General features: G+C 35.7%; 1 protein-coding gene across 1 annotated transcript in view; it reads left to right on the top strand.

Moving 5' to 3' along the window:
- Positions 1-20,026, top strand: part of LOC131069302 (AT-rich interactive domain-containing protein 4) — a 53,533-nt gene extending 33,507 nt beyond the window's left edge. The window contains exons 11-15 of the mRNA XM_059213830.1: positions 12,949-13,086; positions 13,207-13,305; positions 13,418-13,518; positions 13,657-13,747; positions 19,469-20,026. Of these exons, the coding sequence (XP_059069813.1) occupies positions 12,949-13,086; positions 13,207-13,305; positions 13,418-13,518; positions 13,657-13,747; positions 19,469-19,561 (522 nt within the window). The 3' untranslated portion in view covers positions 19,562-20,026. The remainder of the gene's footprint in view (positions 1-12,948; positions 13,087-13,206; positions 13,306-13,417; positions 13,519-13,656; positions 13,748-19,468) is intronic.
- The last annotated feature ends 5,865 nt before the right edge of the window (positions 20,027-25,891 follow it).

Raw genomic sequence — 25,891 nt, 5'->3', positions numbered from 1 at the left:
GAGATTGCAGCCCTTATCATCAGCATCAATTTTGCTCAAGGCAAGTCTTCATTAGCTTCGCAAGATCTTGATAGCATCACCTAACAGCCAGTCTTCACACAATGGATGAGGAGCAAGTTTGCACAAGAGAGAGAGAGAGATCGCCAAAATGTTGGAGAGCAGATTACATGTGTTGACAGCCTTAAGAATGATTCGCCTTGTATATATATTGATTCATTATGCCTTGCAAATGACTTGCTTATATACTTGACTTGTGGTGTCAAAGTCTCAAGTCGGCCTGCCTTGTTAATTTAATAATAATATTATGTATATCGTCCAAATAGGTCTTGACCTATTAAGACGTTATTGCTTGATTGCCTTTACCACATGCTACATGAGTTTGGGCCCAGGCCAATTACATAATCGCTCAAAATCATAGAACCGGACTCACCCGGACTCGCCTAAATTCGGCGAGTCCGATTCCGAGTCATGCTCGCCGAGTCTCTGGGACTCAGACTTGGACTCATCCGAGTCGGCGAGTTTGGCTCAAACTCGCCAAACTCGGCGAGTCCCGAGCCCCAAACTCGGCTACTGGCTGGGTTAGTAAAATGACAAAAAAAATACATTTTAAAAAGTTTTTTTTAAATGAACGGTATCGTCTTTGTTCACTATAACCTTCGCCTGAGAATGAGAAAAATTAGGGTTACAACATGTCAGCCAATAGAAAAATAACAACCGACACCTTTACTAAATAATAAGTTTTTTTGGCTGCCCCCAAACCCCCGTCGAAAAATATGGGGGGAAACTGCGTCGATAGAAGTAGGGAAAATTTAAACTCCGAGTCTGACACTGATTGGATCGACCAGGTAGATATAGAGGCTGAGACTGTAGCCATGGCAGAGGAGGAGCGGAGAGCACGAGCACAGACAGGAGATTCAGAGGCAGATAGTGACACGGATGTTCCTGATGTTGGTGAGCATGGCATGGTGTCACGGGGAGCGGCTATGGCTGTTGAATCATCCAGGACCTACCTTAGATGCCTTCGCAGGGGGGTGGGGCTGGAGGGTGCAGGCTCCTCTGAGCCATAGGCTTGTAGTTGTATTTACCTTTGGTATTTGTATGAAACATTTGATGATGATCATATGATGACATGGATTTTTTATTCCATGAGTTTTGTAATATTGTATACATTTGACAATATTTATATATCTATGTTTGTTATTTCCTTCAGCTACAATTTGCGTTTATGCTTGTGTGATTGATGTATACTTGTGTATGTAATCAAATGAGCCGAGTTTGATGATGTTATTGTGTCTTTAAGGTGTATTCAATAAAGGGTGCCTGAAACAAGTTTTAAATCTTTAAAAATCTCTAAATTTCTTGAGTTTTTCACTTTCCCGAGTCCAGCCAAGTTTGGAGCCGAGTCCAAGTCCCGTTTCTTTGCTCAAAATACATATTTGGCCTACCCTATCTACAAGTTACATTCAATATAGGATCACAAGTTACATCGCCCAATTAGGGTCAGACCAAATTACAAGTTACATTTATAGGGCCTGTCCTATCCACAAGTTACATTATATATAGGTCTTGCACAAGCAAGACATAATTACAAGTTACATGTATTTGGGCCCAGCCCTAAGTCCGATCCGATTTACATAATAGATAATACATGTGTATTTTAATTGTCATTGACAACATTAAAATACAATAGATAGGTATCCAAGCTAGCTACTATTTCAACAATTTCTCTTGGTAACAGTAAGAAAATTCTGGTGAATAAGGAAAAGACCAACCTGTAATAGGCAGTCTGACTCCACGTCCCAGCACCTTCCTTTGCATCCCAGCTTGCAGTCGTCAGCGAAATATACACAGGATATAGTACAACTGCAAATGTATAGTGAAAATATGTTTTTTTAGGTTTTTTGGGCGGGAGTGTGACGAGCAATTTAAATGCGATAAAATTGTGATTTCAATGGTTTTTGCCCAGTCAACTTGTTTGAAAAAATCATAATTTGTTCTGGGTAAAAATTGCGAAAATCACGAGTTTTTGGGGATTAATGCTTCTATGCATACAATAATGGCTATTACATAACCAAACAAAACCACACACGAGCATGGATGCAATAGTAAATTGTGGTTGAAAAACGTGGGCCTGAAAATCTCTGCCACAAAATGTTGCTTTCTCATTACAAAAGTTACTGGATGCATAAAGTATGTAGGTGGCTGTAGATGTTATCTTTTGCATTCCTGTTTTTATAAAGGAAGAAAGAGAACAAAGAAATTAAATCAAATGCAAGTTGACTTAAAGTGGTTGATAGTGCTGGATATTTCTTTTGGAAAAATAATCTGAGTATGCAAGTTATTAAAATCTGCAAAAAATATGGTCCAAAAGAAGGCAACAGGGTGATCAGCATGTAGGAAAAAGAAGCCTGATAAACTTGTACTATAGAAACAATACATACAGAATCTGAAGCAAACAACATAATTGAAAAAAGAAACACACAATACACAGTATATCGCCTGATAAAAACCCTTGGTTAAAAAAACCAACGCCATAGTGTTCTTCACTATTGCATAAAAATTCAACTTTTCACAATACAGTAACAAAGCTCATACTCAACTCTTAAGCATATGCGAATATTTAGGCAGATGAAAAAGTGGTTTTACAATTTGCACGAATGTTTTCTGTTGACACCTAAAATTGTCATTTAATTAAATAAATATTTATTATTTATTTAATTATTCTATTATAATATCTTCTATTAATTAAAAAAATATTTTTAATTTATTTAATTAATTCATTAGCCTTTTCCACTATTAATTAAATAAATATTTTAATTTATCTAATTAATTCACTAAGCCTTTTCTTTCTAATTTAAATAAATAGGTCTTCAGACATGTAGTGTCGCGGTTAAAACACTTTGTTGGTGAAGCGGCCACCAAGGTTCAAACCCCTGCTGGGCCATTGTGCTCGTAGGCCTTGTGTCTTCGTTGGGCCGCTGTGCTCGTGGGTTTGAACAAGTGAAGTGTGGGGATGAGGTCCCCCTATTGTGACCTCACCGGTTCATAGCTCCGGGTCAAAAGCGTTTCACGTGGAGCTGGAGGGCGTGTCATGCCAGCGTCGCCAGTCACATTAAAAAGTTTACTAGGCATAAATTAAAAAAAAATAAATTAAATAAATATTTATTATTTATTTAATCCCATCCCTCTTTCCCAAATTAAAATAAATATTTGATTTATTTAATTTATGTGGCCTTTTTTCTATTAATTAAATAAATACTTTTTATTATTTAATTAATTCATTGACCTTTTTCTTCTTATATACATGACAACGTCTCCCTAAATTACCTACTCTCTAATCTTAGCCCTTCATTTCAATTTAACCTTTTAATCTTATTCATTCTTATCTTTTACCTTTCCACCTGTTAATCTCCTCCTTTCATCGTTACCTACCTTCAAATCTTATTGAGTTTCTTTCATCTATATGTGATCCTGGCCATTGATCATTGAACCTCTTAATCTAATCCTTTTATTCTCTTTGAGATTTCTATAAAAGATGATTCTTCCTTTCATTTGAAGCTTATCGATCCATAATCAAGAAATCATACTTACATTCTGTCAAAATCATTTTAGCATACTTAATCACAAGCATACATCATCACAACCACATCCATTCTTCATTGAGCTCTTGTGCAAGTGCAACACAAATCTAAGAGCAACATCGTCAATGCAAAATAATGGAGGATAGGAGAACAATGGAGACAAGCCTCTCTTGCATGTGAAGGTATAGCTTTGTTTATTTTATGTTATTTGCATGTATTTGTAGATCTCTATTGATGTTGTGTTGAATTAGTTTGTAGATCTAGGGTGTAGTGGCTGGCTTATTTAGGGTTTACAAATAGGATTCAAATTCAGCATAAACATTTCCAAATTTAAAACTATAGGCAAAAAGTAAGCCTAATAAATCACCCATCTTTTTTTTGAAATAGCGACTAGCTCCATTCAACCATTAGACATGAATGATATACAACACATCTCCAACACAGCAGAAAACTTGTGATGTAACCTTGTGTTCAAGACATCTGTCTATTCTTATCAAGCACTTCTGAAACTAAAAAAGCATAATAAATTTGATATCCCAGTACCACAAACATACCGTGTGTACTTTCTAATCCGCTCCTTTGCAACTAAGTTATGTATAACACTTGTAAGTAGATGTTAATCTTACCTCAAATCAGCTTGTTGTGGTATGCACTCAAATCAACCAGAGCCCCAGTTTGTAAAAGCAAGGTAGATATAACTAGTTTAGCATAGGGGAAAGCCTCATCGGAAGCATTTTTATGCCTGGAGTTTATTTGGAGCTTTAGTTCTTGGGTCTAAACACTTATTGTACTCATGCATATCATGATTAGGTTCCCATTCCACAGAGCATCATGTCTCTTACAAAATTTAAATAAAATTGTTGATTGAAAATGTGAGCAGACTAATTTTATCATATATTTACCATGATTTCTTACAATTCATTCTGTTAAATTTAATGCCTGTGCAATAAATCAGAAATTCAGCCATTCATAACATGTTCTCTTTATTGGTCTACCCCTGAGCTTGTTCATGAGGTCAAAATCTAGGGGTCCAAATTATGAACCATACATATGATAGATGCAAAGAAATACCCCTGTTAGCTTTCACAAAATGGGCACCTGGTTTTTTATGAGCTGAAAACATCTGTCTTAGATGGGTTCACAAAGCTTGGAAGTTAAATTTATCATACTATTAGTCGAATTGTTGAAAGACAAGGTACAAGTGTTAATGTTAATTTCAAGCAATCAGATGTTAATCTAACCAATTAATTATAATCAGACTGTGAATAAACAGTAATAGTAATAAAACACAAGACACAAGACGCCAATACCCTGGGAAAACCTCCCTCCTGGAGGTGAAAAACCCAGCCTTAAATATGATATGTATTATCTCAATTGTAGGCAATTACAATATAGCAAACTTATCTCAGATTGCTATCCAAACAACAAGTTGACAAGGTAATGAAGGATGCAGCCCTAATCAACAGTAGATGACCAAAAGAGAGGATCATTAGCAGATGACAACAATAGGCTGGAGCAGAATTGCAGAAGATCTTGACAACTTCGCCCAACAATATCCTTGACTGAATTCGCACAAGTGAAGAGTTCGCTAAAATGTAGGAGAGCAGATTGCATTTGCTAAGAATGATTGTATAAATGACTTCATCTTCAAGTGGATTATATACCATCCTTTTTGGCGTTAAACATCCTCAAGTCGGCTTGCAAGATAAATAATTAATATTATACATTTTCCCACGTTAGGTGTTGGGTCCAGCCCAATAGCCACCACGTTACAATTGAGCCCAGCCCAAAACATAGTTTAATTGTTACATTTGGGTCTACCCTATCTACAAGTTACATTCAATATAGGACCACAAGTTACATCGCCCAATTAGGGTCAGACCAAATTGCAAGTTACATTTATAGGGCCTGTCCTATCCACAAGTTACATTATATATAGGTCTTTCCCAAACAAGACATAATTACAAGTTACATGTATTTGGGCCCAGCCCTAAGTTCAATTTACATAATAGATAATACATGTGTATTTTAATTGTCATTGACAACATTAAAATACAATAGATAGGTATCCGAGCTAGCTACTATTTCAACACTCCCTCTTAGCTAGAGAGGATAGCTGCCACTTGTCATTATCCATTCATGACCTTCATCTTGCATTGCTCGCAAGGATGAATGTATAAGCTCCATAGAGTATACTTGCAATAAAACACATAAATATCATGAACTCATTTCATGATGTCCATCTTGCATTGCCCGCAGAGGATGGATCCACCTTGCATTGCCCGCAGAGGGTGGAAGAGGTCTTACACCTCAGCCTTCTCCCAGAGAGGGATACACTGTCATAATCTTCCATCTTGCACCCAAGCATAGAGTGGAGTTACATAGCCATTGTCCTTCATCTTGCACACAAGCATAGAATGAAAACATAGTCCTCCATCTTGCACACAAGCATAGAATGGAATCTAATAAACATAATCCTCCATCTTGCACACAAGCAAAGAATGGAATAAACATAATCAGAATATTGTAGTCTTCCATCTTGCACACAAGCATAGAATGAAACTACATAACATAATCTTCCAGCTCGCACACAAGCATAGATTGGATCCACCTTACATTGCCCGCAGAGGGTGGAGAGGATCTTTTCTACCATCTTACATTGCCCGCAGAGGATGGTAACAATTACTCTTCTCCCTGAGAAGATTACACTGCCACCTTACATTGCCCGCAGAGGGTGGTTGATACAACATAATGTATCACTGAGGTTGAGACTCCCTCTCAACCAAGGCGGTGTTCTCCACAGTTCCAAGTCTATCTTTTGAAGTACTCAAGCTTTAAGAGACTCGGTGAGAACATCTGCAACACAACATTGTCCTGCCATAAAACACTGAATTGTCAGGTATCTCTACACAACCCTGATGATAAATCAAAGCAACATAACTAGAATTTTGAGAAACCACACAACTTCTCTTGATTTAACACTTGCAACAATATATTTAGCTTCAGCAATACTCAATGCAATTGAGGACTATTCCTGTAGGTTCAAGAGATCGTAGCGGGTGAATGCTTGAAGTGTTTTCCTTGTCCGTAACACTTCTTGACCAATCTGAACCTAAGTAGTCTTCTAATGATGGCAGCTTCAGCCCATAATCAATTGTGTCTTCCAAATATATTAAAATATGCTTAGCTTTGATTAGCCGAGACACTCACCAATCAACCTGCCTCATTCAGATGAATTTGCAAGATCATAGTTGGTTGCAAACATACTCAACTTCTTCAAGTTAGTTTCCATGTAAGTTTACAATCCATAATTCTATAACAATAGAAAACTTGACTTAGAATAATTTCATTAGATCCTTGCCACACTTCTAACCTAGAAGTAATGCATTTTAGTTTAGATCTTCCATCTCAATTCTGAGCTAATTCTTTCTTATATCAAATCATGAGACTATCTTTATTAGTCAGAGTAAGATCATCCACATAAGGAATTAGAATTAGCATTTCAAATACTATAAGGAACAAGTTTTACAAAACCCTAGGCTTATCAAGTACTCTTTCATACCAAGAGTTTTATTGAAGATCATAGGGCTCCCTCTTAATCCTCAATGTTAGACTGATAGCCAAGCATCATAGTATCATAAGTATTCATAAACAAGGATGAGAAATTCCAACTTCACCTTTTATGAATTGGACACATGGTGCAATTATGATCATGACATATCTTCAAACTTCTTCTAATTGAGTGTGAAGATCCTTATGCCTTATTTCAAAGCTCCCTCTGAAGTCACATCAATCCAAGCTTATGGATTTCTGATGTCAGTATGGCCTTGGCCCTCGACATGCATCACCTACTATATGAGGTTATATAAAAACAATCTTGGGTGAAGATCACAACATTCATGATAAGTTAGATGCATCCCTTTAACAATATAACCAATGATACATAGAATGCCGAGACAATACCTATGTGACACAAATTAAAAAAAAAAAACCAGCCTGTAGCTTACAACCTGAAACTTGTACATCACCATACAGGTTATAACAAAAACTCAATCAGATCATAGTCGAGGAATTACTAATACCTTTTAATAGTGAAGTACCACATGATGGTGACATAGAATGTTTACAAGGAGAGTGAAGTATACTTTTACCAATGAAGATACTAACCAAGCAATGATAGTTACAGCCTGAAAGAGAACTATACTTCCATGAATCAATAGCAATTAGTAAGTTGCAGTATAATCAACATAATTCTGATAAAGGATATAAAGGTATTTCAGACCAAACCTCTAGTCATCCAACAACAAACACATCAAAGGAATTAATCTTCGGATCAAGCATAAAACAACAGTCTAATATTATTTTCAGATTTGCCCTTTTTAGCACTCCAAATTCCAACAACTGCTGGTGGTATATGTATATATATATGTGTGTGTGTGTGTGTGTAATGTCCCCTAATGGGACCCTCTTATATTAAGATCTGTGCATAGTGATTACAATATGGGAACACTATTGTCAACTAAGCTTGGTTTGGACCCTGCACAACAGATTAGTCAACATTTCCATTATGCCTTGATAGACTATGTACATATCATAGTTATGACACAAATACAAAGTATCATCTCTATCACTTTCATAACATCTTCTAATCTCGTATCACTTGAGATTCAGAAGCAAAGGTACAACATATATAATGCAAGTTAACTTATAGCATATGCATTATACATATAATGATATAGTATAGTGAAATAATGCACTGTAGTGCCGTATAAATTTTCACAATATGCTGATATACAAAGTAGAATAATCATGCATTTGAATCACTGCAAATCAATAACTCTCAATAGAGTATAATCAAGAATGATATCACTTTCTGATACAACTAAACTCATCTCAAAGAATGCCTACAACAATATGCATATATAATGTTCTTTATTCAAAAACTGAAATAAAATATACAAATGCGTCCTTGAATACCTTAACAAATAGTACTTCCTTTTCAAATCCACTGTGAATATAACCACAAATCCTTGAATGATCAAACTAAACCATAGGCCGGAGACATCGAACAAGGGTTAAGAATTAAAAAAAAAAGTATGCTTTTAAATAACCAATTGGAACAGGGGTATGCAAAACTATGATAAACATAGATTACAATAATCAAACCCTCAATTCATAATACTGGGGTATACGCAATATAAAAGGGAACTTGAACTAGGGTTTACATGAACAACATTAACCACTGTCTATTCCAAACAGTATACCTGAACAAGGGTTTGAATACTGGTCATAACTTTTAACATAGTAAGTCTTGAGGACAACATACGGGTTTAGCTCCATAACAAAGATCATGTAACTTTTCTTGCAACAAGCCCTAACAAGGGCTTACAAAAACAAAACTAAATACATTTAACAAAAATGTTACTTCAGAGGCGAAACCCATACTAGGGTTTTACAAACAGTTGCAAATAATCTTTCCTTAATACACAGCTAAACTTGTTTTTCAAAATATAAGTTTAACACAAGCAAAACCACAATAATGCAGAGATAAACAACAACACGCAACTCTACTAACACAATAACCTTTTTCAAGATTATACAAACAACGATAAAGTTTAGGGAAACGAAAACACCTGAAATCACCTCATGTTTCATGTTGTGCTCATACTGTAGGTAACCATCTCCAAACTACCATCATGATGCCACAAGCCCTAGTTGCCCTAGCTCGAGGGCACACAAAGATGAAATAACAAAATGCATGATTAAATCTGATCACTGGTTAGTATGAACCTAGCTCCGATACAATGTTAATTTCAAGCAATCAGATGTTAATCTAACCAATTAATTATAATCAGACTGTGAATAAACAGTAATAGTAATAAAACACAAGACACAAGACGCCAATACCCTGGGAAAACCTCCTTCTTGGAGGTGAAAAAACCAGCCTTAAATATGATATGTATTATCTCAATTGTAGGCAATTACAATATAGCAAACTTATCTCAGATTGCTATCCAAACAGCAAGTTGACAAGGTAATAAAGGATGCAGCTCTAATCAACAGTAGATGACCAAAAGAGAGGATCATCAGCAGATGACAACAATAGGCTGGAGCAAAATTGCAGAAGATCTTGACAACTTTGCCCAACAATATCCTTGACTGAATTCGCACAAGTGAAGAGTTCGCTAAAATGTAGGAGAGCAGATTGCATTTGCTAAGAATGATTGTATAAATGACTTCATCTTCAAGTGGATTATATACCATCCTTTTTGGTGCTAAACATCCTCAAGTAGGCTTGCAAGATAAATAATTAATATCATACATTTTCCCACGTTAGGTGTTGGGTCCAGCCCAATAGCCACCACGTTACAATTGAGCCCAGCCCAAAACATAGTTTAATTGTTACATTTGGGTCTACCCTATCTACAAGTTACATTCAATATAGGACCACAAGTTACATCGCCCAATTAGGGTCAGACCAAATTGCAAGTTACATTTATAGGGCCTGTCCTATCCACAAGTTACATTATATATAGGTCTTTCCCAAACAAGACATAATTACAAGTTACATGTATTTGGGCCCAGCCCTAAGTTCAATTTACATAATAGATAATACATGTGTATTTAAATTGTCATTGACAACATTAAAATTCAATAGATAGGTATCCGAGCTAGCTACTATTTCAACATTTAACAATATATAAACTAATTGGAAAGAAATCCCATTGAGCTTCCACAGGTGGTAAATTAGAATTTGGATTGTTACGATGTAAAAAACAAAATAACCTTATAAATGTTCTTACTTCTTTCTATCTGTGTTGTTTGTGAAACCTACAATTTTGGGCTCAATCATTTGTTTTCTGTATTCATCTTCCACCATAAACTACAATGAGTCTCTGTGAGTAGTGAATCCAGCAATGACATTGTTCTGCTTGCATGGAGGTGGACATCTATGGATTCTTCCTACCGCAGCCTCTCTACGATCATTTCTTTGACAAAATAAAAACTGCAAGGATATATTAATAATGCACACTACTAAGGAAGTGGCCTTTGTATAGACGGATGTACATGCATGAATGGTGTTAGTTTTCATGATCAGATTAACCACAATAAACAGAAAACTAAAGTTGCACAGTAAAGCATACAAATAGAGGATCACACCACACAAAAGCTACCCTGGGAAAACCTCCCTCTTGGAGGAAAAACCCAGCAACAACAGATCCTCAGATCTAGTTATTATTCTGAAAATGTAGATTCACTTACCCAGCTAGGGCAGAATACAACAGCAGGAGATAATAGATAAGATCAGACTTATCTCAGTCCTTAGAATACATGAAATCACAGTGCTGATTTTCAAGCCTTTACACAGAAATCCGTTGTCCTTTTGATTGTGCTTCACTGCCCTTCAATGGTGGTTTGTTGTCCTCTAATTGTCTTCGCAGTCATCTTCTCGTCTTTGCTGTCATGGAGAACAAGTTCTCTATCCTCAAGGTGTATTCATACCAGCACAGCAGATGATGTCCTCCTTCAGTCAGATTTCGCATATGGAGGAGCAGAGATAGTTCGCTGATTGTGTGTGGTGTATATTTCAAATGATACTTCATTTGCTTGCATTTATATATGATTAAACTCCCTTAATCACCCTCCAAGTTGGCTAGGAGGTTTTGGCGCCAAGGTTTATTTGAACCACATTTATTGCTGCCCAACTTGGGGCCTATATCCTTCACACGCTACAAAGTAACGGTTATAGGGTCGGCCCTACAATGAGGTTTGCACGTTACATATCGGTGAAGCCCTATCCTTGGGCACTGAGCTGGAGTATTACGAGTTTGGCAAAGATTAGAGGGCCCAGCCCTATTTAAGTTTCCACGCCACCTAAATGAATAGGTGCGATTTACAAAGAAAAGGGCCCAGTCCTTTTGGATGGGTTCTAATGTTGCCTTGCGGCAATTAGAACCCATCTCCTATTTATTTTCACCCTAGTTACAAAAACAACAAATGGTTTATTTAGTTTTAAGAATTATCGTTGTTAGAAGTTTGTAAAAATTCACATGGCATCCTCCTTTGCAAGCATTGGATGGCTGTAACTTACCCACTAATCCATACTATTTTTAGCATGACATTCCAAGCATTCCACCATCCCCATGCATATCCCAGTTATAAAGCTATTCTAATGTGAGTTGAAATCATGATGCATATATGACCATAGAATAATTTCTTGGCTGTTCATCAGAGTAGCCAGAAACTTCTTTGTCCCTCCTGGGCATGCATATCCCCATATCCAAAACAGATGCGTATCCGATATGGCCTGGATATGTATCTGATACTGTACACGTGTGCCCAAAAAATCTTAATTTTCCAACCATGCTGGATACTATGTGATTTGATTTTTTAAAAATTTGACATAAATCTTCCTAAAGTTAATTAAAAAAAACTTCATTCATACATTTTCAAATCAAAAAATTTAGTATAAACAAAACCTACACCAAATGAGAAAGACAAATGAAATGTTTTTCTATTTCAGTGACCCAATTTTTGGGTTATCTTCCAATGCAACTATACTAATTTTGCATATTGTAAATTGTTAAATCATCTTATAATTATTTATGTAATGATTATGTGTCTATATTGCTTTTGAAGTAATGAAAATCTCCTCTAATGTTAAATTTATGTATGTGTTTTAACTTTTATATGAATGTCGTTTTCAGCCGTATCCATATTGGGGCTCTTAAAAAGTGGCCGTATCCGTATCCGATGCCATATCCGTATTTGTATCCGTATCTGTGTCCATGCAACTTTGCTGTTCATGTATTAAAGGGTTTCTTTGTTCTAATCTATATCGACAGTTAGAACAATTTCTGGACTGTTCATGTATAAAGAATTTATTTAAAGTTAAAAGAGGTGTCTATTTTTAGAGGATAATATCATTTGCCTATATGATCTTGCTTGGCAACCTGCACCTTCATAAGCTGTTATTTCTTAACATGAATATTTCTTTGGAATATCTTTATGAAAAAAGTATCAAATCCCATTTTTTTCAACCCTACTGCAAGCTGTTAATAAATGGATTTCATTTTATGTTTTTTGGAGGAAGCAACTTACCTAGGTCTTCCAGAAAACCATTGTAAACATGAGAAATATAAGAGATCAGGGACACTATTAAATGCTAAAATATACTTAAGATAGGATATAACACCTGCTCATCTTCAAAGTATGAACTGTTTGATAATTTCCCAGCAACTATCATGACCATTGAGAGTACAGTTCCAAATCTTTGCTTACATATTTTCTGTTTTATATATTATGTGAATTGTTGGAAATTCTAGTGCACGGTGTTAAATATAGTTTACATTATGCTTTTTTGCAGGTGGAGTTTTTAGAAGATCTAACACAATTCTTGGTCTCTAGAGGGCATGGACGACTTATTCCACTAACAGGAATAGATCAATTCCCTAATGTTGTTTTAAATGGAAAGAGGCTAGACCTTTATAACCTGTATCGTGAGGTGTGCATCATTTTGAAATTCTAACATTGGCTGTTCAAAATAATAAGTATTCCATGGATGCTAGAGTTATAGCTTTGAATAAATAGCAATTAATGATTGAATATTTTTTGTCTGTTGTAGGTGGTCACAAGGGGAGGTTTCTATGTTGGTAATGGTATTAATTGGAAGGGGCAAATTTTTCCAAAGATGCGCAATCACACAATGGCAAATCGAATAACGGTAAACTGTTAAATAATTTTTTGGCAATTTAAACTGTCAAATCAACATTAATTACTATGGACTAAAATCTAGATTCAGAAACAATACATTGAAACCATATATATTCCTTCAGGGTGTTGGAAACACTTTAAAAAGACATTATGAGACTTACCTCTTGGAGTACGAACTAGCTCATGATGATGTCGGTGGCGAATGCTGCGTACTTTGCTACAGGTAAGACTTCCCCTTTTTATAGGACATATTAGAACAGATTATATATGAATCAACAAGTTGTTGCAGAATTCCTTAGTGATTATACACACAACCTTTTCTGTATCTCATTAATGCAAAATACTTTGCTGGCCTTTACAGTGGTGCTGAGGGTGATTGGGTCAACTGTGGTATTTGTCGTCAGTGGGCACATTTTGGTTGTGACAGACGAACTGGTCTAGGTGCATTTAAGGTCAGCATTGCTTACTAGATCATTCTTTTTAATTTATTTCTTGATGATTAAATTTTTTCATCAGGACAGTAGCCTCAATGTTTCATAAATCGAAATTTGTCACAGGTCTACTGTATTGCACTGGAGATTCAAGTTTATTTCTAACATTTTCCGTGTTAAACTCTTTTCCCATGTGTGATCTACTTTCTTTGTACCAACGTTATTGAGTCTATTGTTTCTTTAATTAGCAATATGTAATTTGTCATGTGGAATTTTCAAAAATATTTTTGTTAACTATGTATGGTGTAGAAATAAAATTTGAAATTTGTTTCTAAGTTAGGAAACTTTGAGAAAAATGGATTGAGGCTTTTCCTAGGGAACATGAAATTTGTGTATGAGTTCGCCCCATTGCTTTTTAAGCAGCATAATTTCTTGGCTGACTTGTGGCTGGGAACCACACATAATATTTTTGTTCATTATGTAAGAATCATAAATAATATCTTGGTTCGGTATGTAATTGAACATAAATGAATATTATAGAAACATTTCTGCAAAATATTTTGCCCAGTTTATTGATTATAAGCAACACAATGTGCATTTTATAGGAAGATTCTTTGGCACCTGGTCTCCAGCCTACATTTTCTAGTGTTGATTGCATTCCATCTTATTAGAGTTTGGGCCATTAAAGCTAGTAGTTCTTAATCCACAGATATTGTACTTTCTTGTGTCATTTTGGAGTGATTGTAGGAAACTTACTGGGGTTGTCTTCTTGTTCCATCAGATTTCTTGTATCTTATACAAATCAATTTGTTACTCTGTTTTGATTTTGTTTTCAAGGTCATGTGAAAATTTGTCTGTTCCAATCTGTTTTTGATATAGTTACTAGGAAATGGGAACTGGAACTGGAACTGGTGCAGGAGATGGGGATGGGTACTGGTATGCCATTTCCAAAAAAAGCTGGTGATGGTTATAGATTAAAAATTAACATGTCATATTGAAATAGATTTCAATAAAACAAAGATTAACTATATTAATATATGATAATCATCATCAATAAATAAAGAATAAATTTTAAACCATAATCAACTGGAGATAGCAGACACGGACTGGGTGGGCAAAGTGTGGAGAACTAAGTCACCATGTTTGAATTCGAATTCCAGAACCATAAAATTCGGTTGAAGTTTGGCAAGGGCAAAAAGTTCAAAAAAAAATTCGGCATTAAATTCACCTTATATATATATATTTTTTAAATATAAGTAATAATTTGAAAATGAGTAATAAAACAATATTAGTATGCTAATATATTTAAATATACTAATATAGTTAAACATAAAAGAAAATAAATAATAAATAATTTTTAAAAATTTAATTTTAAATATTATTAATATATAAAAATATATTAAATTTATATATTAAATAATAAATATATAATAAGAAAAGTTTTAATTTAAATATTTTAAAATTTTGAGTTTTAACCTATTGAATAATAAACAAAATTATATAACAAATGAACATGATGTAAAACATAAGACACAAATAATTTTAATTTAATTTGAAAAAGCGAAAAATTAAAGCAAGAACAAAACTTAATAAATTATTAAGCCTGCCTCTTCGTGAAAAGCCCTAACTAAGCCAACTCATTCGTAAAATAAAAAATGGATGAACCGCTAAACTCCCGGCACCTGGCCGAGCTTCTTTTCCTTGACAGAACTTTCTTCTGCCATGTGGGCACTGCTAAACTCCCGGCGACTGGCAGAGCTTCTTAACCTTGACAGAGCTTTCTTCCGTCTCTTGGGCATTGCTTAACCTTGGCAGGGTTTTTTAGAATATATTTTATCAGAACAAATTTTGCCCTTTACCCTACCGAATATATTGGCGAATTTCAACAAATTTTTATTAATGTTTTGAAATCCACTGAATTTTGAACTTCATGACTGAAATTCGCCAAATGCGGTGACCGAGGTGGAGAATACCATTATTTTAAAAACATTGTACAGAGGTCTTTGGAGATGGCTATTTTTTCAATTAATTGATAAAACATCAATGCATGTGACATGCTAATCCTTATTACTGTTTCTCTTAATACTATTTACCTCAATTGGATTTGATATGAAAATTTTCTGCTACAAAAGAACTTGTAATTTTTCATGCAAAAGATAGAAAATTACAAGTCTATTAGTGTAATTTATATGCTATATTTGGGAAAGATGGGACGTTTCCTAATTTTCAATGGATGCTTCTAAGATACAAAATTCATCTGAAGTCTCTTGATGTTTGGAGACCTACCCATATTGGTCTTTGAGATGGGGGCACATTTCTGTTAAGGGAGATTAGTACTAAGGGTCAGGGGTGTGAGTCTTTGGGTAACTGTGGAACATTTTTATAAAGATTTACCACTGCCTTTTCCTATTCTGGTTCCAGATCATAAATTTCAGTGTTGTCATCCTTCTTGTTGATCCTTATTTTGTGGAATGTAAGGCTCTTGACCATGGTTCTATGGTTAGGTACCAATTTTTATCAGTGTAGTGCTTGTATATAGGCTCGTGGAGAGTAAAGATTCCAACGATTGCAGGCTCCTTAGGAGATGGGGACTGGAACTGATATTTTAAAGTATTAACGAACACAAAGATTAATTAATATTAATATATGATAATCATCATCGATATAGTGTAGTGCTTGTATATAGGATTTTTTAAAGATTTCAAAGATTGCAGGTTCCTTAGGAGATGGGGATAGGTACTGTAATGCCATTTTCAAAAAAGGTTGCAGACGGGCACTTGGAGACAAGCTCTCTGTTATCAATGCAAACCCTCTTAGGCAAAACATACGATAGATTTTTAACACTAATTGATTTTGGTGATTGACATTTTTAATGTTCGAGGCTTTTTGGTGTGACATCAAATAACACAATCAGACATTTTTTTGTTTTATTCTTGCATTTTTCCGGATATCACATCTTTTTTTAGTTTCCCAAAATTTCCTCATATCAAACTCAGGAAATTAAAATTCCATTTTACAATTTTGCCACACTATTCATTGCTGTGTTAATGGAATGTAACTATGAGTTATCAATCAGCCATGGTACAAGAGCAAAAATGAAGGTCACAAGGTACGATTCAGAGTTCTGATGAATAAGGTGCATAATGGCTGATAACTCTCGTCACTGGTTCTGAGGATTTCCAGATGAATATCAGATTTGAATGCAACTTAGTGGTGATTCATTTGCTTACCTTGCTTAGTAGGAGGAGCTGTAGTGTGTGTTTCTTGACAGTGGAAATGCAGTAAGCATGTTGATATTTTGCCAAAGGCATAGTTGGTGGCTTAAGTACAACAAGCAATAAGGAATTGAACTATGTGAATGATGCAGGATAGCTGTTTCAATAACCTTCACATCTGCTCTTGATGCAATACTTTAAGAATTCACAGAATTTTTTTAACCTGAACTGGGCTGTAATTTGACCCAGTTGTTTACTTTATTCAAGAATATATTTTTTGAGATACAGATATAGATTGCATTTGTGAATGGCTCATCTACACTGTAGATGGCTTTGAAGGCGTGTATGGTCCAGCAAATGTGCAAGTATTTGCATATAGGACATTTATTAAGGTGGGAGTTTGGGAACCTGGGCCTGTAGCTGGATTGATGAATATGGAAGAAACATAAGCTTTTCCTTTTAATTCATTGTGGTTATCCATGATTCTAGTTATGAATTCCAAGTTGTTTGTAGTCCATAGAAGCAATAGTCTGCAAAAAATCACTATTATACCCTAATAATCCTGAATCGTGGAGCCAGCCAATTAATTCCCTGAAAAAATCCCAATTCATGAAAAAATCGTTGACCGAATTTTCAATGATTTTTTTGCATTTAAATCATGTTAAAAACCCCCAAAAATGGCAAAAAAAGTAAAAAATTTCGTTGTAAAAACTTGCAAAACCCTAGAAAAACTCGTGAAATTGCTGAATTGCTTAGAAATAAGGTTGACCCGAGATGGAATCAAAGTCAATGTTGAATCAACATTGAAAAAGTTTGTTATTTTGTTCATTTTTGGGGGGTTTGTCATTCCCTGCACTTCACTTGTTAAAACCCACGAGCTCAACGACCCAACAAAGGCAGAAAGCCCACGAGCTCAATGGCTGCCTCACCAATGTAGTGTTTCTACCACAACAGTAAACATCGGAAGACATATATAATATATATAGATATAGATTTATGATTCTTAATTTATAATTGATATAGTTAATTTTTGCTCAAACAAAGACAAACAATTCATTATGTGAGCAATATAAATCTGAATGACAACAAACAAGTGTACATAGTTGTAATAAAAGAGCCTCCAACACACAATCATTAAAATTTGTCTCTACCTAAAGTAGTAGTTGCAAGCTAGGTATTGCCAAAACCAGTGGCTTGCTAATCTTTTGCTTTAGCTAAACAAATGCCTTTTGTTGAATTCTACCCCATATAAAAGACTTACGAATTGCCATCAGGGATTTAAAGCATTGCAACTGTGGAATATGATTTGATAAGCTTTCTCAAATATTGAACTACCCCTAGAAAACTCCTTGTCTTAATCACAATGAATGTCTTGGATCTCTTCAAAATGGCTTCCACTTTTACTAAATTCCTAACAATAGCTGGATCTCTTTCTGATAAAGTTTGATCTCAGCTACTTCTTAGACTTGGCTAATCTTTGATCTCAGACTTAGACAACTATTTGGTGTATTTGGTGACTGCCCTTATAAAAAGTTAAATGAATACTTGCCTATGTAATCAGCAATATATATAAACAACAAAAATCTATTTTCTACAATTCAAGGGCTAAACTCTATTTTATTACTCTATATATCTCTATGAAAAAAAGTAGTTTGTGTCTATTTTTCTACATTTTTTATGATTTTTTGAAATCCAAATTTTTACCCATTTTTTCAACATCTTATACTTTTGGTTTGCCAATTTTTTCCCTAAACGATTTTGTTGCTATGATATAAAGCATTGCAATTGTGGAATATGATATGAATTAATCCTACAAAATCCTTGCCTCGATCACAATGAAATTCTTGGATCACTGCAAAATGGCTTCCACTTTTACTATGTGTTTGTTAACTTTTGATCTCAGTTACTTCATTGACTTGGCTAATATTTTTGTGTATTTGGTGACTGCCCTCTTAAAAAGTTAACTGAATATTTGCCTATGTAATCAGCAATATGAATATAAACAACAAAATGTTTTCTACAATTCATGGGTTAAACTCTATTTTATTTGCTTTATATCTCTATGCTATGGAAATGCCCTTAAGTTTTAAAAAAAAAAAGTCTCTTTTTCTACAATTTTTTATGTTTTTTTTTAAATCCGACTTTCCCCGATTTTTTGCCGTTTTTTTCCTGATTTTTCAAAAAATCTTATACTTTTTGGTTTTGCCAATTTTTTCCACAAACGATTTTGGCTACTATGGAACTTTGTACTATTATGTGTTTACAGCAGCAATATCACCCTCCATAATTATGTCATGCTTTAATTGTGGCCGTGAAACTCTTTCCGTGATTTGTTACACTAAATCATGCAGGAGAATATTTAATGAAATAAATATGCATGAGTAATATGGTAGAAATCTATTAATATCTGAAAATCGGGATATGGAGTGGAGAATATTTTCTGTTAATATAGACGTGTTGACTTTGTCATCATGTTGTCATCTATATGTACTGATGAGTCGATGCTGATGAATTTTTATCTGTGCAGGATTATGCCAAGACCGATGGCCGTGAGTACATATGCCCCCGCTGCACTGTTAGGGTTCTTACTGGAGGTAAAGATAGTGAGAAGCCAAGATGAGAATCCACACCATCCATTGAAAAGTGATACAATGATGCGTTGATGCATCTATTTTTATGGTACACCACCATATTTACATCTTTTCAGAATCATTGCCCATTTGCAGTCGTAAATGGAAGGCAGATGTATCTTATGTACATTAGTCTTAACTAACCCATGATTTTGGGTTCTGGTATTTCTAGATGGAACAAAATTCATATTTCATTATCACATGTATTGTCGCCTCAATTGAATGTGTGACCTTGGTAGATACACATCTACCCCGCTTCTGATTAGCCTCATGAGCTTTTGATGTAATCATATATATATCTAATGTGTGAAAGTGTCAGGTCTGGACACCATTGGTCCAAATTTTGATCATGAATCGGAGATTACCTCTCTTGAGAATGTAAAGCTTTCTTGTAAGGTTATCCAATCCAATTGACCTGTGCACTTCGGCATGGGAGATCGGAAATTGTGCCATAATTGTGTGCAATGGGTATCTTGATGCATGCGTTTGACAGAGTTATGCATGTAAAGACTTAAATTCATTTAAAAAAAAAAAAAAAGATTTAAATTCATAAGCCACCCTATTTGATGGCGACATTTTTTTCTTTTCTCTAATGGCTATGTTATCATTAGGCGAAGTTTGGCGAGCCCTAAATTCTCCAATGTTCCACGACCGACCTGAGCTCAAACAAAAAATAACTTACGCAGAACAAGCAGTTGTCAATCTAGTCAACTGGAGCACACATTATTTTATCGTAATATTAGCAAGGTTGCATGGGTACGGTGGTACTCAGAGATGTTGGAGACTGGTACCGGTACCGGTACGGCTATTTTTTCAAAATAGGAGACGGGGGGTACTTGGAGTCGCCAATTTTTTTAAAATATAATTTAATAATTTATAGAAAATCTGAAAATATAATGACATTGAACTTTCAAAGCAAGAATTAACATTCACTTTGAAGTTTAAGTACACAAATGTGAAATGAGTCAAATCAAAATGTCATACAAATGTCTGAAAATGGGGTTGACGTCGGTGGTTTTTGCTTCTGCCCATGCATCGCATCAAACTTTTTGACTTTTGCGCGTGTTATTTATGGTGGAGATGGGAGGGTTCGTTGATGTGGAGTCTCCTATGTGTAGAGACGTCTCCTAACAGGTCTCTGGTACGGGAGATGCATACTAATCTCCGGTACGTGTTCTAGGGGGTTGGGTACAGGTACCCATGCAACACTTGAAATAATTTTCTCGATGGATGTTTTTTGATTTAGCTCATACAATCAAACTATACATGATTGTGCAACAAGAGACAATTGTAGATGTTGATTTTAAACTTTGATATAAAATTAGCTATAGTCTAATTCAAATTTTCTTCAACATAATTTTAATTGTGCCATGGGATGGATACCTGAGCTATGCTTGCTTCAGTATATAAAGTAAATGTGGCAAATTTATTTGAATTTTATGCTCAACAATAAGGTTTTTTCTTTTCTTTACTTTCAAGGAGGTGGCAGTGTGTTGAACCATTGTCTCCTAAAACAAGTTTATTGGTAATTTCTTGGAGTTTGGCATTGGAGGATAATTTTATTTTCAAGGGTCAATAAAAAGTGATACAAAGCAAGAACACAAAACATTGCACGATTACATGTTACTTGAGTTGGAATTTTTGAATTTAAAAAATATTGTAAGAGGTATAACGTGGAGATGAAAAAATATCCCACGTTATCTAAACCTAATTAAATAGTACATCAGATAATACTAACTGACTTAGATAAACACGAGGGAAGATAAATGAATGATAAAGTGCTTGAGAAGAAGGGGTGCGTAGCTCTATTTGAGCTAGATCCCAGGATGGTGCGACAGAGAATCAATCAAAACTATCATACCTTTGGAAAGTAGGGAAGGGAAATCCCCTTCCTGAACAACAATAAAAATCCTATCATGGAATGTTAGGGGCCTCAACGCCCCTAACAAACAGAGGGTGATCAAAAGAAGGATTCTTTTGGTCAGTGCAGACATAATCTTTTTGCAAGAATCTAAACTGGAAGGCAATCAAGCAATCTCTTTTGGAAGTGGAATTAGCCCTTTGTTTTAGACATCTCTACAATTGACAATAGCCTCAGAAGGGGCTTCTGGAGGATTAATGATAATCTGGAAGCCTTCCCAAGTCAAAGTTGAGGGTATTGCATCCACCAGGAATTGGCTTCTTGTCAAAATCACTCATCTCCAGACAAATACTTCCTTTTTTTATCATAAATACTTATGGCCCAGTGTCCCCTCACAAAAAGCGACTCTTATGGTCTTCTTTAGATGGAATTTTGTCTTCTTTAGCCAAGGAACAAGTTTTCATTGGGGGTGACTTAAATTCCATCAGGAGTGCTTCCGACAAAAGGGGAGGAGTCAATCGGCTAGGTGGATCCCAACAGGACTTCAATGATTGAATTGAAAGGAATGGCCTTTTGGAAATAGATTCAGGGGATACCTTCACATGGACAAATAGAAGGAAAGGATTCAACAACATAGCGGAAAAAATAGATAGATTTTTCTGGCAAGGGGATTTGAGACTCTTCCCCTTTACTCCTTCTCGTGCCGTTCTCCCTTGTTCAGGTTCAAACCACTACCCCATTTTGCTTTCTCTGCAAGGCATTCAGAAAATTTCCAGAACTCCATTTAGATTTGAGAATATGTGGATGAAGGATCCAAATTTTCTAACCTTGATAGAGAATTGGTGGAAAGAAGGAACATTTGAGGGATCAAAACTCTTCTGCTTTATTGCAAAGTTAAAATTTGTAAAACAGAAATTGCTCCAATGGAATTCTCAGCACTTCAAAATAATATTCTCAACAAAAAGATCACTAGACGAGAGAATGACAACCCTTAATGACAAGATCATCTTGGTGAGAATGGACCAAGATTCCTTTCATCAGGAAAGGAACCTCCTTTTAGAGTATGAGGATATTCTTTCTAAAGAAGAAATCTTTTGGAAGCAAAAATCTAGAGAGAACTGGTTCAGAATGGGGGATAAAAATACTAAGTTTTTTCATAACGTAACAAAGCTCAGAAGAAACAAGAATTGGATATCAAAACTGGAGATTAAGCATAACCAAATCTTAGAAGACCCGGAAGAGATAAAGAATGAGATCATCACCTTTTACTCTAATCTCTTAAACAACATTGAAGGGTCTCAATTGTTGGATCAAAATAAGTTACTCAAAGGGATCCCCAAGATCATAACAGATGAGCAAAATCAAAGGCTCAATGAGAAAATTAAGTTGGAGGAAGTATTCCAAGCTCTTAATCAACTTCCCTCTGGTAAGGCTCCCGACCCGGATGGTTTCCTTGTGGATTTTTTCAAGAAATGTTGGAATATCTTAGGTTAGGATCTTTCAGAAGCTCTAGAATGCTCAAGAAGATTAGGGAGAATTCTTAAAGAAGTAAATAACACGTTTATAACGCTCATTCCAAAGAAGGAGAAGACAACAAATCTAGGCGACTTTAGACCTATCTCTCTATGCAATACAGTTTATAAAATTCTCTCAAAAGTCATGACAAACAGAATGAAGCCTCTCATGGATAACATCATATCAGAAGAACAGACAGACTTTGTCCTTGGCCGCTCAATCCTAGATGGGGTGATAATAGTGCAAGAAGCTATCCACACCCTTCAAAGCACAAACAAACTAGGTATGATAATTAAACTAGACATAACAAAAGCTTATGATAGTGTAGATTGGCGATTTCTCTGCAAAATAATGCAAGCCTTTGGCTATGACAAACAATGGGTCAATTGGGTGTTTGAGTGCATATCAACTCCCAAATTTTCAATTTTGATAAATGGAAAGCCAATGGACTTTTTTTCCTCCTCAAGGGGTATCAGACAAGGAGATCCTTTATCTCCTTTCCTCTATATTATAATGGGGGAGGCTTTGGGAAGGGCAATCAAAGCTAGTCAGGCTAATAACCTTTTAGAGGGAATCAAAGTAACCAAGAATTTTGCAGTCACACGCCAGCAGTTTATAGATGATAACCTCCTCTTGGGGGCAGCAAAAATTAGGGAAGCAACCCTCCTAAACCAGCTATTAGAATCCTATGGAAAGGCATCAAGCCAAATAAGAAATAAGGACAAAACTAAGGTTTATTTCTTCACTACCTCAAATCTACTACATGCCAAAATTCTTAGAATTTTGGATTGCAGAGAAGGATTTCTCCCTTGCATACATTTGGGCATTCCAATAGACCGAGGTCTAAGGAACACTAAATTTTGGGACCCCTTAAAGTTAAAAGTGGAACAAAGTTCAAATTCTTGGAAGGAAAAGTGGCTCTCTTGGGCTAGAAGGCTAGTGATGATCCAAGCAGTAGTTTCAGTCCTCCCTATTTATCTTCTATCCATATTATCCCTATCATCAAGTGCTAACTCCTTCGTAATCAAGAAGATGATAAATTTCTTTTGGCAAAATATTGAGGAAAAGCACAAAAATGCCTTAATAGCTTGGGACAAAATAATCAAGCCCAAGACAATGGGGGACTAGGCATCAAGGATCTTAAATTGCAAAACATAGCCCTAGGGGCCAAACTAGTCTGGAAGTTCATAAGAAACCCTAATGATACTTGGGTCAGAATGTTGGCAACTAAGTATTTACCAGATCAGGATCATCTCAACTTACTTAAAACAGGCAATTTCCCCAAAGGGTCTAGAACCTGGAACTTTATCATCTCCTGCAAAAAATTGGTTTTAGAATCGATCTCATAGGATATTCATGATGGAGCATCCAATCTTTTTTGGGAGGACTCTTGGGGTGGCTATCCACCTGTGGCAAACTCCATCAACATTCCTGCGACATAACTCTGGTTTAAACAACATTACGGTATTCTAGTAAGAGACTACTGGGAAATGGATGATTCGCCAAATACTCAAAGTTGGAGGTGGAAATCAATGGAGGGTTTGCCAATCCCAGGGGAAGACATAGACCAACTCCTAGCACTTCTAGAAACAAGAAATATCAGCCCCAGAAGAGGAGAGTACTCTTTAATTTGGGCACCCTCCAAATCAGGTCAGTATAACTCAAAAGATGGTTACAGATTTTTAGTCAGTAATGCAGATCAGGTCAAGCATGACATCCCAAAAGCAAGTATTTTCGCATGGCTAGCCTACAAAAAAAAAATTCTTACAGCAGAAAAGTTTACAAAAATGGGGTATGAAGGACCATCAAGGTGCATTTTGTGCAAAGCTCAGTCTGAGACAATGGACCACCTCCTTCTAAATTGCCCTTTGCTTCCAAATGTTGGAGATGGCTCTGTGCTAAGTTGGGGTTGATTACTGCCCTGTCGAATGATATAAGATCTTTATTCCAAAGTTGGCCCCTCCCACTTAAGGAGAGCACCTTAAGTCAAATCATGGAAGTGTCCCCATCATGCTTAGTCTGGGAAATTTGAAAAGAAAGGAACCACAGATTATTTGAAGGCAAAGCTAGGAGGCAAGAATCAATCCTTGACTCAATTGAATCGGCAATAGTGGACACAGTAAATTGCAAATTAGCTTTATGTCGCGAACAATCCAAAGTCTTCTCTTCATGGGATGAAAGTATTAGGAAAAACTGGCAAGGGATCATGATTTCTCCATCCTTCGGGCAAAAAAGTAACTTCAGAAAGGATGTCGCCTGGACCCCTCCAAAGCCTAGCTGGTTAAAACTAAACTTTGATGGTGCCTCTAGCGTAATCCAAGCCCCTCTAGAATAGGATATGTAATAAGAGACCACTCAGGAGTAATCATAGGAAAAATGACAAAGCCGATCCCACCTGACACTAATAATATAGCTGAATTCAAAGCATTGCAACTTGGTCTGATGGACTGCATCAAGCATGGTCTAAGAAATGTCTTAGTGGAGGGAGATTCAAAAATAGAAATAAATGCAATTAAGAGGAAACAAACTCCAAATTGGAGACTTCAAGCAATCTTAGATAAAATATTAGAAAATTTGGCTAGAATAGAGCATTTTGAAGTGAAGCATATTTACAGGGAAGCAAATTCAGTGGCAGATGCCCTTTCAAAACTAGTAGCTCAATGCACTTTCATTCATTGGTGGGATCAGGATGTTCGGTTGAGTGGTCAAGCAGATAAGAATAATCAACAAAATTAATAAAATAAAAATGAGATGTTTTTTAAAGAGGAGGGCAAAATTCAGCTGTAGTTGCATCCTAATTTTAAGCAACGGTTTAAATGCATATCTTTGGCGGTCTTGTGGAAATGACCATCTCTTTTTTGAATTTAAATCTCTCCTTATTTCGGTAAGATGTGGGCCCGGATCCAGTCATGTCATCTAAATGCAACTCCAAAATTTGCCTTTC

This window comes from Cryptomeria japonica, chromosome 11, assembly GCF_030272615.1.
Source record: "Cryptomeria japonica chromosome 11, Sugi_1.0, whole genome shotgun sequence".
In the NCBI taxonomy this organism is placed as follows: Eukaryota; Viridiplantae; Streptophyta; class Pinopsida; order Cupressales; family Cupressaceae; genus Cryptomeria; species Cryptomeria japonica.
This window is presented reverse-complemented; position numbering and strand designations above follow the sequence as displayed.